A 14,987-nucleotide genomic window follows, 5' to 3' on the forward strand; every position below is an offset into this window, starting at 1 on the left:
ACAGGTTAAACACATTTTTGATGTGATCAAAGTTAAGAAACTACAATGATGGGAACATATCATTTCCTGATTCTCAACTGACTTTAAAAAATGTGTACATCCTTCCATTTAGTGTCGCAGAGCCCTCTCAGTCCGAGAAAAACTACTAAAGAAAGCTGGGAGTGAGCATCAGCTGACACACACAGTACAAAGAGTAAAAAGTCCATTAGAGATAGAGAGGCCAACACAGTACTCGGGAGAAACTTCCAGAAAGGTTTGTGATCGGTTGGCCGTTAAAGAATTTTTCACTCATGGGGTCTACAGCTGGTGGTGGCGTGGTTACCATGGAAACTGACATTCCCTTGAAGGTACTTGGCAGCCACTGGCAATCGTTGAGCTTGGGTAATGGTTTGAAATTCTCTGTAAAGTGGCTCAGAGGTTGAGATTAAATTCAAACTGTTGGCAGTGGACTCACGCAGTGACTTATCACATTGTTGTAGAGTGAATGATGCCCTTTAGAGAGGGGGAGATATAGTATCTGTATCTGCAACCTGTTGCTCGCATCATCACATTTTTTAATTTTGGCTCTTTCGTTTCTGGCTGCCTCGTTCAAAAAACACCCCAAAACACCACTCCTTGCATCGTCAGTCACTGAACTTTCATTCATTGATTAGTCAGATGCGATCACGCACTGCTGTTACATCCACTGTTGCACAAAATTTGCATTAGTTCTGTGCAGATACGCAAAATATTAACTGTTAACATAGCAGCATGTGCAGCACATTTTTTCACTGCCAACCACCCTCCTCTTCCAATTTTGCCACAGGCCTTTGCTCCATCTGAATGAGTTCTCCTTAACAACTGCTGAAATGATTATGCCTCCAAGCGCAGAACACTCCAGCCGTATGTGGCAGGTAGTGTGAAGACATGCTGCTGACGGTCCTGTGAATGTCAGCAGCTGAAAAGGATCAGCCGTGCGAAGCATCAGCCTCACACCTCTGCTTGCATCACCTGCTCATGCAGAAAATATGAAATATTATTACTGTGTGTGCTCGTTTTTCTTGTTTTGCTCGCTTGTTTGCTTGGTTTTTTTTTTATCTCTTCACACATGAAGAGAGTGTAAAGTGCTTTTCTACTGACCAAGTACATGACTATATGTTCGCAAGATTATAAGAACTCAGCTCTTAGCAGAACGTTTGTATTGGTAAACTAAAACAGAAGTACTCAGGCATGATGTTTTTGCTATATGAGCCATAAAGCTTGTTAGCTTTGGGGTCCCTATAGGGGTAAAATAACTTTAATCCTGTAACATGAAGGTCTTTTATATGTATTTTTAGCAACACATAAACCTGTACGGGAAAAGCATACACATCTTATTGTGTTTATGTGTGCGTATCCGTAGAAGATTGTTAAGCTTATTTGTATGCTGCAGAAGCTCCTGTTGTTTCTAGGGCTCCTGTAGCCTGGGTGGTCAGTCTCTCTCTGTTCAGCTTGAAAGCATCAAAGGTTTTCAGCAGAGGACAGATTGAAACTGCCAGTGTTGCCTCTTTTCAAAATACTCTGAATGCAGCTACAGTGTGGGACAATGACGCAGTGTTTTGCATGAAAGGAAGAGATATCTTAGAAAGTGAATCTTTGAAATTGAAAAGTGTGAGAAGTCTCGTGAAAGTAGCAAAGGGACAAAAATGCCCAGTTAACCCCGCACACACGCAATCACTCCCCCCCCCCCCCCCCCCCCCCTTTCTCTCTCTGAGGATGTTGTGTCAGTTAAGAGCTTTCATCACTGATTATAGCGTTCAAAGCCCTTTAAGCGAAGGTAAAGATCTCAGACACTCACTGCAGCTTAGCAGATCGTGTCAATCCAGCACCGGACCGTTTCACTGAGACGGCAGATGCAGCAGGCATCTGTTTGCACGTTGTACATACCGACTGGATGACAGGCTTCTTCCATCAGCTTCAGAACAGAAAGCAGTAATTGGGGGCACGGTGATTGCAGGGAATGTGTTGTTTCACTGGCGCAGTTGGTGGATACATATTGGTGTTTTGAGGTGTATAAAAACTGAATCCATAATAGGTTTAAGAATTAAGAAGTCTTTAACTTTAACAGTCCTTTAACGAAAATCAACGAGCAACAAAATCAACACCGGTTCAATGTGATGATGAACTTAGAAACAATGAACTTAGCGGTCTGTCAAGTGCAATTGCGCTCACCTTCAATTTCCAGGTGGAATTGAAGAGCAGCTCATTATCTTCTGAGAAGATGATGCAAAAAACAAATTTCTGATTTGCGGTTTGATTGCCTGCATGTTCTCAGTTCTTTGGAAAGGAAGTTCTTTTAAATGTGTGTGTTGCATCAGGGAACATGTGACATTATGTTTATCACATGCAAATGTTTTTTTTTTTTTTTTTTTTGTAGATATGCATCCATGCTCAATAATTACTTTATGCATACTGCCGGGGAAGGATTTAATTAACTGCCCCCCATGTCAGGGTAGATAATTAGCCAATAACACACATGCACAAACACACACTTTCTCTCTTATGCACACAAAGATTAAGTCACAATATTTGAGACTTGAATGCCACTGGCTTACTTGCTGCCACAGGAACCTAAAGTCTTGAGTAGCAGTTGCAGGGATATCAAGAAAAGATGCAAGAAGCAACTGAGCATGGCGCAGGTTCTGTCTGCCTGCAGAGAGATGCTAATGTTGATTTCTCTGTTTCATCAGTGTGATGGTGCACTGTGTGATTGCCTCAGCTACACTAATGCTCACTCACAAAACACAACAGTAATTATGCCTTCTTTATTGTCTTTTCTCTCTCTCCGCAGGTTCAAGGTTTGATCTACACACAGGAAAAGGTAAAAAAAAAGAGCTCAACTTATTTCCAGATCTCTGTCTTTGCTCTTTTATTCCCTTCCTGCACACAGGGGGAGACTGGGTGATTAGCAAGCATTAGTCTGTATCTCTGTTTGTGTGTTTTCAGGTTTTGTATGTGTGTGGATGGATATAACCGAATTATTTGGGAGATTTGTGGACTAGTTTGCCTTTGTTTTCACTGCACACACACACACACACACACACACACACACACGCACATGCACGCACATAGCTCAGCAGGCTGTTGTCCTAATCACGGTGAACATAAAATGTGGATTAGTGGCTGATGGTATCAGTCATAATCACACACAAACAAATGCTCCAGCACATAGGCACCTGAAAGCAGCACGTTTTAGGTCTTCACGTCGTTGCCGATCACCCGTTTCAGTTTCTAAATATAATTCTGTTAAGTTTTTTGAAAGGCCCGATTCTGTGACACTCAACAGGACATTTCTCCCAAGTGATTTCTCTAAACGCGTGAGCATAACTGAACATCAGCATTTTATCTGTCCTCAGAGTCATTGTGTTGTTTATGATGACAAATATAGCCGTTTTTTGGATTTTGCTATCCAGGCAGTATTTGATCATTATCGTGATGGTGCACCTACAGCTCTTTTTGGTCTATTTCTGGCAGATGGAGTCTGTAACGGTTTATGTCTGTGGCCTTCCCTCTGTAGATCACAGAGTATTTTAGTCCAGAATAATCCCCACCATCTGCTATCTCCTCTACTACATTTTAGTGCTTACTATCTCTCTGTCTATCCGTCACTCTTTCCTATTGCTTTTCTTCTTTCTGTTTTTTCTTTCAGTATTTCCCTGTGATCCCTCCCAGCTTTTTTTTTTAAATGTCATGACCCTCTTCCTCCCACATTCAGCCTTTCAATCTCAGCCATGTCCCAATCTGACTGCTCCTTCTTTCTCATGGGTTTTTAATTTTTCTATCTTATTGGTTTTGAGTTTTCCAGTTAGTTATTTTTATATTATAGCTCTATATTTTGCATTTGTTGTCATTCAGGCTTTTGTTATTATGCGATTAAGTCATTGTTCATCATCACTAGCTGGTTCCTTCTCTCGTGTCTAGTTTCCTGTGTTAGTTATTGGTGTCTCTCTGTGAAGTCAGTCTTGTCTTCATGTTAATTTGTATGCCTGTCATGTCTCTGTGTTGTCTATCATGTCTGTTTATGAAAGTCAAGTTTGCTGTCGCTCTCTCGTGCACTCTCTTCCTCTGTCTCTCTCTCTCGTCCCTTGCTCTTTAGCTTTCTCTCTCTGTCTTTCAGCTCTGTCTGCTATGTGCGTGCTTTTGTCTTCCCACATCAAGTTGTGTGTCTTCATGAGTGTTTCTCTCCAGTCCCTGTATCAAGCCTACATGTCTAAGTGTGCTACTTCCTGTTTTACTTTGATAGTCTTCTGCCTCGCCTGTATCATGTTTTTTTCTACGCATACTGTTTTTCCTCACTTGTTTCTTGTGCTTCCTGTTAGCATAGCTTTACATCTGTCTTGTTCTTTCTGGATGTGTCCACTCCTTTGCTTTCCCTTATTTATCCCGTCCATGCTACACAGGCAGTTAAATCTTAATCTGGGCTTGCATGAAAAAATGCATCCTCTAGTTTGTAACTGAAAAGTCCTAAAAATCCACTCTATTAGAAATGTAAAGAACTACATTTATTTCCCCATTATGTGCATTGGTCGCTGTAAGTCAAGAGGTTAAGTGGGTTAGGAAGGTTGGTGGTTCAATCCCTGGCTACTTTTGTCTACATGCCAAATATCCTTGGGCAAGATATTAACCCCAAGTTGCTCTCCGATGCATGTGAATGTGTGTGAATGTTAGATAGAAAGCACTTAAACATAGAAAAAGCACTTCTATGACTGGGTGTGAATAGGTGAATCAAGTATGTTCTATTAAATTCTTTGAGTGCTCTGGGAGAGTAGAAGAATCAGTCTATTCCCCATTTATTCCAGCAAAACATCTCTGAAGGTTACACTCATCATTTGTATATCCATTGAAATAATTTATGAAGGCTTTTCCTAACTTCTTCATAACTACACGTCCACGCTCCCTTTAAGCCAACTTTTTCTTCTTCTGTTCTCTGTCCCTGGCCTGGTTCTGTAAAAAGAAGAGGAAAAAATAACAACATTTAAAATTACCACTGAAATAAAATTGAAATTCTCAAATCTGTTAGGGTGCCTGAATCTACTCCACAGTATGAGAGTGCACGGCACTCAAAGCAAGCAAGCAAAGTTCTGCAACAACAATGATTATAGCAAGGTATTTGTATTCAGTAAATATACCCTCATTTCCTGCTTACTGTGGGCCATAACAGTGAACTTAGTCATTCAATAATACAGTAGGCTATATAAAACAGTGTTATTTATATATGTCTCTGTTAAAAGGTGCATATGGGTGTTCAGGTAGCAAATTAAAATGTCATCCTCTTATTTCCTTTTTCGTATTTCCTACTGCAGAGTTGCTTGTGGCAAACTGGGACTTGAGTTTGTCTGTTTTCAAAGAGAAAGTAGTCCCTTTTGCAACTGAAGGGCAGAACGTTTTGGTGAATGTTCTCTGTTTATAGTTACAATCGCTTTCTTCAGTTTCACTGCTGCTTGGCGAGTAGTTTGTAGACAAGTTGGCATCTTGCATGAAAACCCCTGGAGACAGCAGTAACCTGCTAGTGATCAAAGCAATCGCACAGAGGTTTTCCGTCCAGCATCACACACAGCAGGGACTACTAGCAACTGGCAGTAACCTCCAGCAACCACCTGCCAACCAATGGCCTGAGGTTACCAGGGGGTCTCTAGGCCTGTGTGAATTTCTTAATTACTGCCAACAACCTCCAGTAACCACTCCCCAATTGGTTGGAGAATACACATTTGGTTGTCAGATAATTCCTCAACAGTTTCTATACTTGTGTGACTGGGGCACACGTTGGGACTGTACTGTTCACTTTTACTTTAACCTTAATCAAAGAAAAGCAAGTTTAACATGACTTAATTAATGAAAAAGCTGTTTTGGTCAACATCCAAAAACTGCAGAGTACTGCAGAGCAAAGCGGTGGATACAATTTTGAATCAGATGGAGCAGGTTGGTGACACTGCTGTGTTTACAGCCAGAGCTGCGACTATATTAAAGAAATCCCCTCATGTCGATGACAAACAGATGCAGTAACTGCTGGAAACTAAGCATTTAAAGCAGATTGACCAGATTATAACAATCAAGCAAAGACTGTGGCGATATCTTTGAACACTCCAACAATACAGACCCACTCTACCATACCTGAGAAACAGATCAGACAGTGTCAAGGTGATGAGATGAAATACTTCTTTTGTGATTTTAATACGTCTAAACGTGTTCGTTGAATTAAGCATGAGGGATATTATGTTTTAAGGTTAGAGAAAGAGACCTCACTGAAACCACAATGGTAAAAAAAACGAATCTACTCCCTTGAAAAATCTAATATGAAATGTGGAAGACCGTCGTCTTCCTCTACAAGCACCACTCACATGCCCAGGGAAAAGGCACTTGACTCTCAGCTACTCCACTTCCATTGTTCTGTGGCAAATGGTACATGACTACTGTAGAAATCCTCAAGTGTGCACAACTGCATCCCTTTTCCCTCTCTGCTCCCTTCTCCCCGACTGAGGCTCTAAGTGAGACTGAGCTCTTTGTCAAATTATACAGCTGAGAACATGACAACAACATTTCACTTAGCGCACCGACACGAGCGTTTGTGACACTCAGGATCTCTACAGAGAGAAATTCAGTGTGCTGTAATGCAGAGAGCAGAGTACACGGTTTAGGCTCCTTGATGTAGTCGCATAATAGTGTGCTGCGTCTGTCTCGCAAACAGCAGCGATTACAACGGAGGCAACCGAAATACACACAGGTATGACATCAGCGTTGGTGACTTGGTTGTCAGCCATGTACAGCACATCTCTGTACCAGCACACAGCTGGATTAACAATGCCTTGAATGGATTAGTGGGAGTTTGTGTGTGTGTGTGTGTGTGTGTGTGTGCGTGTTTGTGTGTGTGTGTGAAAGTGAGAGAGTCAGACTGAATGATAAAACATGATGGTGACTCCTGTGTCAAGTGGGTATTTGACAAAGCCGGATACCTTAAACAGATACTGATAATACCCCGAGATCATCGTATTTTGGCTCCACTGTTAATGACATCACAAAACCATGCCCTCCACTTGTACACGCAAGCTCACACACAAACACACACACGCACGAACACACACAGCGTGCAAAGCAAATCATATCTTCGTCATCTGACCTAAATCCATTAGCACTAGGAGTCACAACCTCTTCCTCCCATTCCTCTCCCTCAATTTCCTGCTCTTCCGCTTCATCCTCTCTCATTTTTTCCCCTTTTGTGGCCCTTTACCTGGCCGAACAGCCGAATTGGACATACAGGTGTTTTACCTGTATGTCCAGTCTTCATGCTACTCAGACTGACACATTTATCAATTTTTACCATTCTGCAGTGATAAGATTCAGGCACAGAGCTTAATATGTGATGGTAAATATAACTCTCTTGAATATATTTGTCTTTTAAAGCATATGAAAAACCATTTGTGTGTATGCATGTGTGCTTGCATATGGGTGTACATGACAGGATTGCCAGCTGGGCCATTTATGCTAAACTGCAAGTGTCTCTGCTGCTGTAAATTGCTTTGCATCGCTGTTAATAGCTACTTTTGCCTTTTGCCTGTGAGACCAATATTAAAATCTGCCATGATGTCATTCTTCTGTTGCCCTTTCATCCTCACTGCTGCAATATGTTTCTTGGATTACTGGATTTGAACGTCGCATAGTGCTCTAAGAATGTCAGTAATGAATATAAGGCGTGCAAGCTGCTTGACTATTCAAAACGCTCCTAATTGAAATGCTGAAAAGACGGCTCTGGCTAATCAGCTTAGAGATGTAGTCCACAGCTGACAGATAATAAAGAGGATCTGGGTGCTGAAGAGTCTATTACCACCCCTGTAATGAGAGTTCATATAATATCAGTCGAGGACAATGGAAGAACGGGGAAGTTGGGAGCGAGTGGGAGGCTGGGAGAAGTATAGGATTGCGGGAAGAATGAAGAGGTGGCTCCCATTGTTCAAATTTAAAAGATGTAACTTAGGCGACGAGGAGATATGATCAGGGATCTCAAACTGAGTGCGGGCACATGTCAGCACTAATGACCAATGGACTGAAGGTAAAGAAAATAACTTGCGGACCTCTTTTTTTTGCATGTGACAATGTGAAAAAAGGATAGTGTGGATGAAGTTCTTAAATTTGACCCAGTGTCTGTCAAAAGGCTAAAAGCCATGGCCTCCAGTTTACAGTTCGTTTAAAAAAACCAAAAAGGCAAAACACCAAATGGAACAACTTTTCTCCTTTTCTAGCCTTCAAACCTTTCTAACCTTCTTAACCTTCAAAATAAAACAGGAAGAAGTGCAAAAAGGACAAAGAACAAAGAACTCAGATCAAGCAAAACACACAGAAGGAGCAGGCATGGAAAAGAAAATCTTTGAGCGGTGTCAGAGCAAAGCTGTAAGGATTACAACAGAAACCATAAATCCCACACAAAGACGATGCTAGTCGCTCAACAAACAGGGTTTTATAAAAACATTTGGGCTCATTGTTTAGCTGCTTGTCCCACAACTTTACTGTTTGGTTCACTTTGAACTTTTTTTAGTACCTGGTCAAGTCAAGATAGTAGACAAGACACGGTTAACAATTTGTTGGTGAGCATTCGGGAGTACTGAGCAGCTAAAAAAGTCCCAGATGTTTCCCTCTGGAGTTTTGGACACTACTACAGCAGAGTTAAAAGCAGGTAATTATTGTTGTGTTTTAGCAGGTTGCCAAGAAAATGAATGTGACTGAAAAGAAATGTCAGCTTCCCAAGTGCTTCCAAAGAAGTGATGGGATTTTTTTTCTAATCACACAGTTTTATATCTGGGGATAGCTAAATATAGACACCTTGAAATGCATGCTCACAATGTGTTTTATTTCTATTTGACTTACAGGATAAAATCACCTTACTGATACGGGGTCACATTAACAAGACATTAAAATTTGTCTTGCATCCACCAAGGTCTTCAAGGTCAACATATAAAAAGTACCACATAAAGATTTAAATTATCGTATCGCATTTGAACTCTGACCCCAACAGATCAATCTGAAGGTCAAAGTGATAATTATTCTATGTAAATCAATTTAAAGCTGTTTCTTACTGCCATTGTTTGTGTTGACAACACACTATATAATATATGTGATGTATAACGGGATTCTAAATATAACATTACCGTGGGCCTCTGACTCTTATAGTTTGGATCCATAGCTTGTCACATTTGAGTTCTGACCTCAGTTTTATATTTTACATCTGCTTTTCTTTCACGTTGGCTCCAAAACACGTTATTTGTATGTCTTGAACCTTCCTGAATTCCATTTAAAAAGCACAAAGAAAACAACACGAATGAATACAAAACAGGATACTACTCCGTTAAATATAAATACTACCCAGAGACTGTGCCGCCTTCGTGGAGGTTTGCTCTCTCGGAGTGCTTCTTGTTTTCCATTTATTTTCTTTGTTGTTTTTTTTCTTAAGATGGTTGCTGTATGTAGGGCTGGGCGATAAGACCCAAAATTCATATCTCGATATTTTTTAGCTGGATGGCGATATACGATATATATCTCGATATTTTTCTTTAAGCCATAAGGTAAGAACAAAAAGAGAGTTCTTAGTCAAAGCTGTGTTCCAGATGTCACACAGGCACTTTTATTAACATACAGCATAGATGTACATGAAGAAATTACTCAAAAATAAATTATCAGCATTTATTAAATAATAATCCTCCATAAATAAAAGAAAACAATGTTGTTTTTGTGCATAACAAAAAGCTCACAATTGTGCAGTCAAAATGTAAACTAATAGACGCTGAGCACAATAACAAAGACAGATTTCACAGCTGCTCTGTTCCCAAGTTCTACTGTGTGGCTGACAGCCTGGAGTTTGAAATCTGCTTCATAACCGTGTCTCTTAACAGGTGCTTGTACACACACAATACGGTAATATTACGTTGAAGCACAGTACGTATCACTCCGCGAGGCTCCGGACTACGGTAGTCATAATGCTCCGACAATCCATCAAGCGCTGCAGCTCCGTAGCTTACCAAAGTCGAACTAAAACATTTCTTGACAGTTTGCTGAGCGCCGTGTACCACATAAAATCGGTTCGCGGTCAGTAAGCACAACCAGAATTCATACATACAGTGGGGCAAAAAAGTATTTAGTCAGCCACCGATTGTGCAAGTTCCCCCACTTAAAATGATGACAGAGGTCAGTAATTTGCACCAGAGGTACACTTCAACTGTGAGAGACAGAATGTGAAAAAAAAATCCATGAATCCACATGGTAGGATTTGTAAAGAATTTATTCGTAAATCAGGGTGGAAAATAAGTATTTGGTCACCTCAAACAAGGAAAATCTCTGGCTCTCACAGACCTGTAACGTCTTCTGTAAGAAGCTTTTCTGTCCCCCACTCGTTACCTGTATGAATGGCACCTGTTTGAACTCATCATCTGTATAAAAGACACCTGTCCACAGCCTCAAACAGTCAGACTCCAAACTCCGCCATGGCCAAGACCAAAGAGCTTTCGAAGGACACCAGGAAAAGTATTGCAGACCTGCACCAGACTGGGAAGAGTGAATCTACAATAGGCAAGCAGCTTGGTGTGAAAAAATCAACTGTGGGAGCAATCATCAGAAAATGGAAGACATACAAGACCACTGATAATCTCCCTCGATCTGGGGCTCCACGCAAGATCTCATCCCGTGGGGTCAAAATGATCATGAGAACGGTGAGCAAAGATCCCAGAACCACACGGGGGGACCTGGTGAATGACCTGCAGAGAGCTGGGACCAAAGTAACAAAGGTCACCATCAGTAACACACTACAACGGCAGGGAATCAAATCCCGCAGTGCCAGACGTGTTCCGCTGCTGAAGCCAGTGCATGTCCAGGCCCGTCTGAAGTTTGCCAGAGAGCACATGGATGATACAGCAGAGGATTGGGAGAATGTCATGTGGTCAGATGAAACCAAAGTAGAACTTTTTGGTATAAACTCAACTCGTCGTGTTTGGAGGAAGAAGAATACTGAGTTGCATCCCAAGAACACCATACCTACTGTGAAGCATGGGGGTGGAAACATCATGCTATGGGGCTGTTTTTCTGCCAAGGGGACAGGACGACTGATCCGTGTTAAGGACAGAATGAATGGGGCCATGTATCGTGAGATTTTGAGCCAAAACCTCCTTCCATCAGTGAGAACTTTGAAGATGAAACGAGGCTGGGTCTTCCAACATGACAATGATCCAAAACACACCGCCCGGGCAACAAAGGAGTGGCTCCGTAAGAAGCATTTGAAAGTCCTGGAGTGGCCTAGCCAGTCTCCAGACCTCAACCCCATAGAAAATCTGTGGCGGGAGTTGAAAGTCCGTGTTGCTCGGCGACAGCCCCAAAACATCACTGCTCTCGAGAAGATCTGCATGGAGGAATGGGCCAAAATACCAGCTACTGTGTGTGCAAACCTGGTAAAGACCTATAGTAAACGTTTGACCTCTGTTATTGCCAACAAAGGTTATGTTACAAAGTATTGAGTTGTATTTTTGTTATTGACCAAATACTTATTTTCCACCCTGATTTACGAATAAATTCTTTACAAATCCTACCATGTGGATTCATGGATTTTTTTTTTCACATTCTGTCTCTCACAGTTGAAGTGTACCTGTGGTGCAAATTACTGACCTCTGTCATCATTTTAGGTGGGGGAACTTGCACAATCGGTGGCTGACTAAATACTTTTTTGCCCCACTGTAAGGCGCACTGTCGTTTTTGGAGAAAATGAAAGGATTTTAGGTCATGCATGTCGTTAGCGCGGTTAGCTCGCTAACACGTTGACGCCATCCAGCCCCACACACGGGGCGATCCGCAGTAACTCGTTAACGGAGATTTGCCGTGTCCATCTTGTCGTTGCCTGCAGGTGAAGCGATGGGGGAGTTGTGTTCAGTGAAGGAGAGGTGAGGCCCAGTAACGTTGCATAGAGACAAAAGTGGATAAAAGAGGCAAACTTGCGGCTCCACAAGTATAATTATAACGTAACATATACTATGTCGATATAAACGATATTGTCACATCTTATATCTCGTATGAAAATATACCGATATTTTTTTAAAAACTCGATATATCGCCCAGCCCTAGCTGTATGTATTCTCAACAAGATCTCCGACTGACCTCCTATTGACATTTCTAGTCCAGTGTGGCTAACATGAACTAATGTTATAGGTGAAACTCCATAGAAACTACTATAGGTTTCTTTAATCCCACAGCTATAACATGAAGAGGTTATCATGACAAAGAGTTTGATAGTACAAGCTCTAGTAAGTAACTGTTTATAACTGCTGACTCTTCTGCACTGCACCTTGTTTCTGATCTGCTCTCTTCTGGGGATTTAGGGATACAAGTTGTCAGTCATTCTCTCTCATACATACTCCTTCTGCCCCTCTGACCTCTTCTTTCCACACGTACATGTAATCAAATTTTGTAAAGCCAGTGTTTATGAGACCGACAGAGGTCAGGGCTGCGCAGTATGAGTGGAACGACACGGCTATCAGTCCAAGCAAATCACTGTTGTACCGAAAAAGAGCTGCTACCACAATGTGACTTGAAACTATAACCGAGTCACAATCCCCCCCTACTTCTTACCTTCCAGATGCCACTTCTGAAGAATGTGTTTTGTAATCCTGTTAAAGTTGAAAGTTGAAACACATACCATTTTGAATTAACACTTCATGCCTATTAATTACTGAGAGGCCTGCGTGTGATCAGATGTCCACTTTAAACAAACCTGTCCTTGTACCATCTCATAGTTGGCATCACACAGTAGCTTCAAGTAACATTGTTGCCACATACTTTTGCCATCTTTGCCCTCAGTGTTCTGCAGCGGTAATGCACATTACCATTCAGAGGTACAATTTGCAGTTTTTAGACTGCATCTTGGGGAAAAAGGAAAAATAATGTTTTAAGTAGTGGGTTTTATACTTTTGTAGGTGCAAAGGTGGACACATTGCCCTCTCATCCTCAGAGGAAAGCACACATGAGTCATCGTTGAACATCTTGTATAAAGAGGAACAAAGTGTCAGACTCACCACAAAAATAAACTGTGGGTCGAGATATTTGGATGGATTAATGTATTAGTATTTCCAATAATCAACGTGAGCTGTCTTTGCTCTGCCCTGCATACTTTCCTCTCTCCTTGTGTGAAGCGGGCAGATGCCAGCCACAGGACTGGGAGAAAGAGGGCACTGCTCATTAACGCCAGCAGCACAGAGATTAATCATCACACCTTTAAGTATCTGCGAACGGCGGGATATAAACTGTGAGTTGGGTTCAGAGGGTAGCGGCAATTTGATAGGAACTTAATGTTAAATAGGCCATGACAAAGTCAGTGAAACCATGTCTGTAACTTTGACAAGGTTACTGAATGCTGTGAATATTTTACTGTGTGCTGAAACCTGAGTTGGTACTTGGATGGGAAACCTGGAATCTTAAAGCACACGCTCTTTCTATTGCACAGACATCTTTTTCTATGAGGGAATTTGCACTCTTTAGTGAGGTTTGTTCTGATCAGGTGTTGCACTCCTATGTTGAGGCATGTTGCGTGTGCAAAGTGGGGGGGACACCCGAGGTCAAGCCCTATGGTTCGGGCAGTGGCTAGTGTCAGGTGACTAATTTAGAACGTGTTGTGTCAGAGTAATAGGAGCTGAGAGGAAACCCCTGATACATATCAAACACACACACACAGACTACTCGCCTCTCTGACTCACTGGCTAACTGAATGTTTACTGGCATTGAAAACTTGACAATTTGCCTCAGTGGAGCAATTGTAAGCAAATCATCGTGTAGTTGTAAGTAAATGAAGAAACAATATTTGAGAAAATAGTGGAGAGCGAAGGGGCTCTGTTAGGACAGGCAGCAGATGGAGAGGAAATCTGGTGAGTTCGGAGATGTATGTGTGGGGGGAGCTGCAAGGGGGTATCGGGGGTTGGGGTGGGGTTAAAAGTTTTTTCTGGGATTGACAGAGGGAGATAGGCAAGGAGCATAAAAAGAGGGAGAGAGGAAAGAGGAAGAGCAGCTGTCCTTAGATATCAGTCTCAGAGGGCTCAATCACGGGACATCTTTTTAACTTTCTTAACCTTGGCATTTGGACGTCAAGAGCAGTGCAAAGATATGAAGACAGCTTCCTAAAATAAAATAGTGGTGGAGAATGTCCTCCATCATCTGCCTTATTCTAAGTGAATACCTCAGTGAAGTGTATGGATATGAAATTCACACGCGAGATTAAGATTCTAAGTTTTAGAAATGCTGCTCGGTCTTGCGCTGCAGACACTTAGGGGGTTTCATATCCCAGGGGACCCATTAAAAACTGATTACTGTGTAATTTAAGAAATACAAAGCTGGCCAGAGGGAGATGAGCCCGTTTTTTATATTGATTGACCTTTTGGAAATGAGAAGGTTTTTGTGTGCCAGAAGCAGAGGCCTTGAGCCAGGAAAGCAATATGATCCATACTCCTACCACCTGGAGTGGTTGTCATAATCACGGGTGCCACGGTGAGGAATCGGCTGCAGTACGTATTGATTTCTGCTCTCGATTGTAGTTTTGGCACACAGGGTGAGGACTACATCACCACGCTGTAGCACTGTAGCCCCAGTGGGACACGTGGAAAAGACCTGTGGCCTATTCATCTTCTCCTGACTCAGTGTAGTGCTTTGGTTTCTTGTCCTTGCCAACCTCCGTCTGGCTGTGTTTCAGCTTGTCCTAATATTGTGTTATATATGTGAGGAAGATTGATATCTAATGCGCACAAATAGCTCGCCGCCCCATCGATTATGAGTCTATTTGTTTTTGTGGTATGATTTAGGCCATGTTGTCGTGTTCATGCATTATGCAGAAAGATATTGCACTCTTCGCTGTGGGAGAAAAGCGATAAATGTCCTGCTATCATTCTGCAGTTGCTGGGTTCTTGCTGATGGAGAACATTGCTTTCTAATTATTATTATTGTTATTTTTTTTTAAATCT

At 41.8% G+C, this 14,987-nt stretch overlaps 1 protein-coding gene across 2 annotated transcripts in view; it reads left to right on the forward strand.

The window, feature by feature from the left end:
* Nucleotides 1–14,987, forward strand: part of igsf11 (immunoglobulin superfamily member 11) — a 123,806-nt gene that overhangs the window by 34,962 nt on the left and 73,857 nt on the right. For both annotated transcript variants that reach the window (XM_026191303.1, XM_026191304.1), the window contains exon 2: nucleotides 2,810–2,839. In XM_026191303.1, coding sequence (XP_026047088.1) covers nucleotides 2,810–2,839 — 30 coding nt within the window. The remainder of the gene's footprint in view (nucleotides 1–2,809; nucleotides 2,840–14,987) is intronic.

The sequence above is a fragment of the Astatotilapia calliptera genome, chromosome 14 (genome assembly GCF_900246225.1).
Source record: "Astatotilapia calliptera chromosome 14, fAstCal1.2, whole genome shotgun sequence".
NCBI classification, from domain to species: domain Eukaryota; kingdom Metazoa; phylum Chordata; class Actinopteri; order Cichliformes; family Cichlidae; genus Astatotilapia; species Astatotilapia calliptera.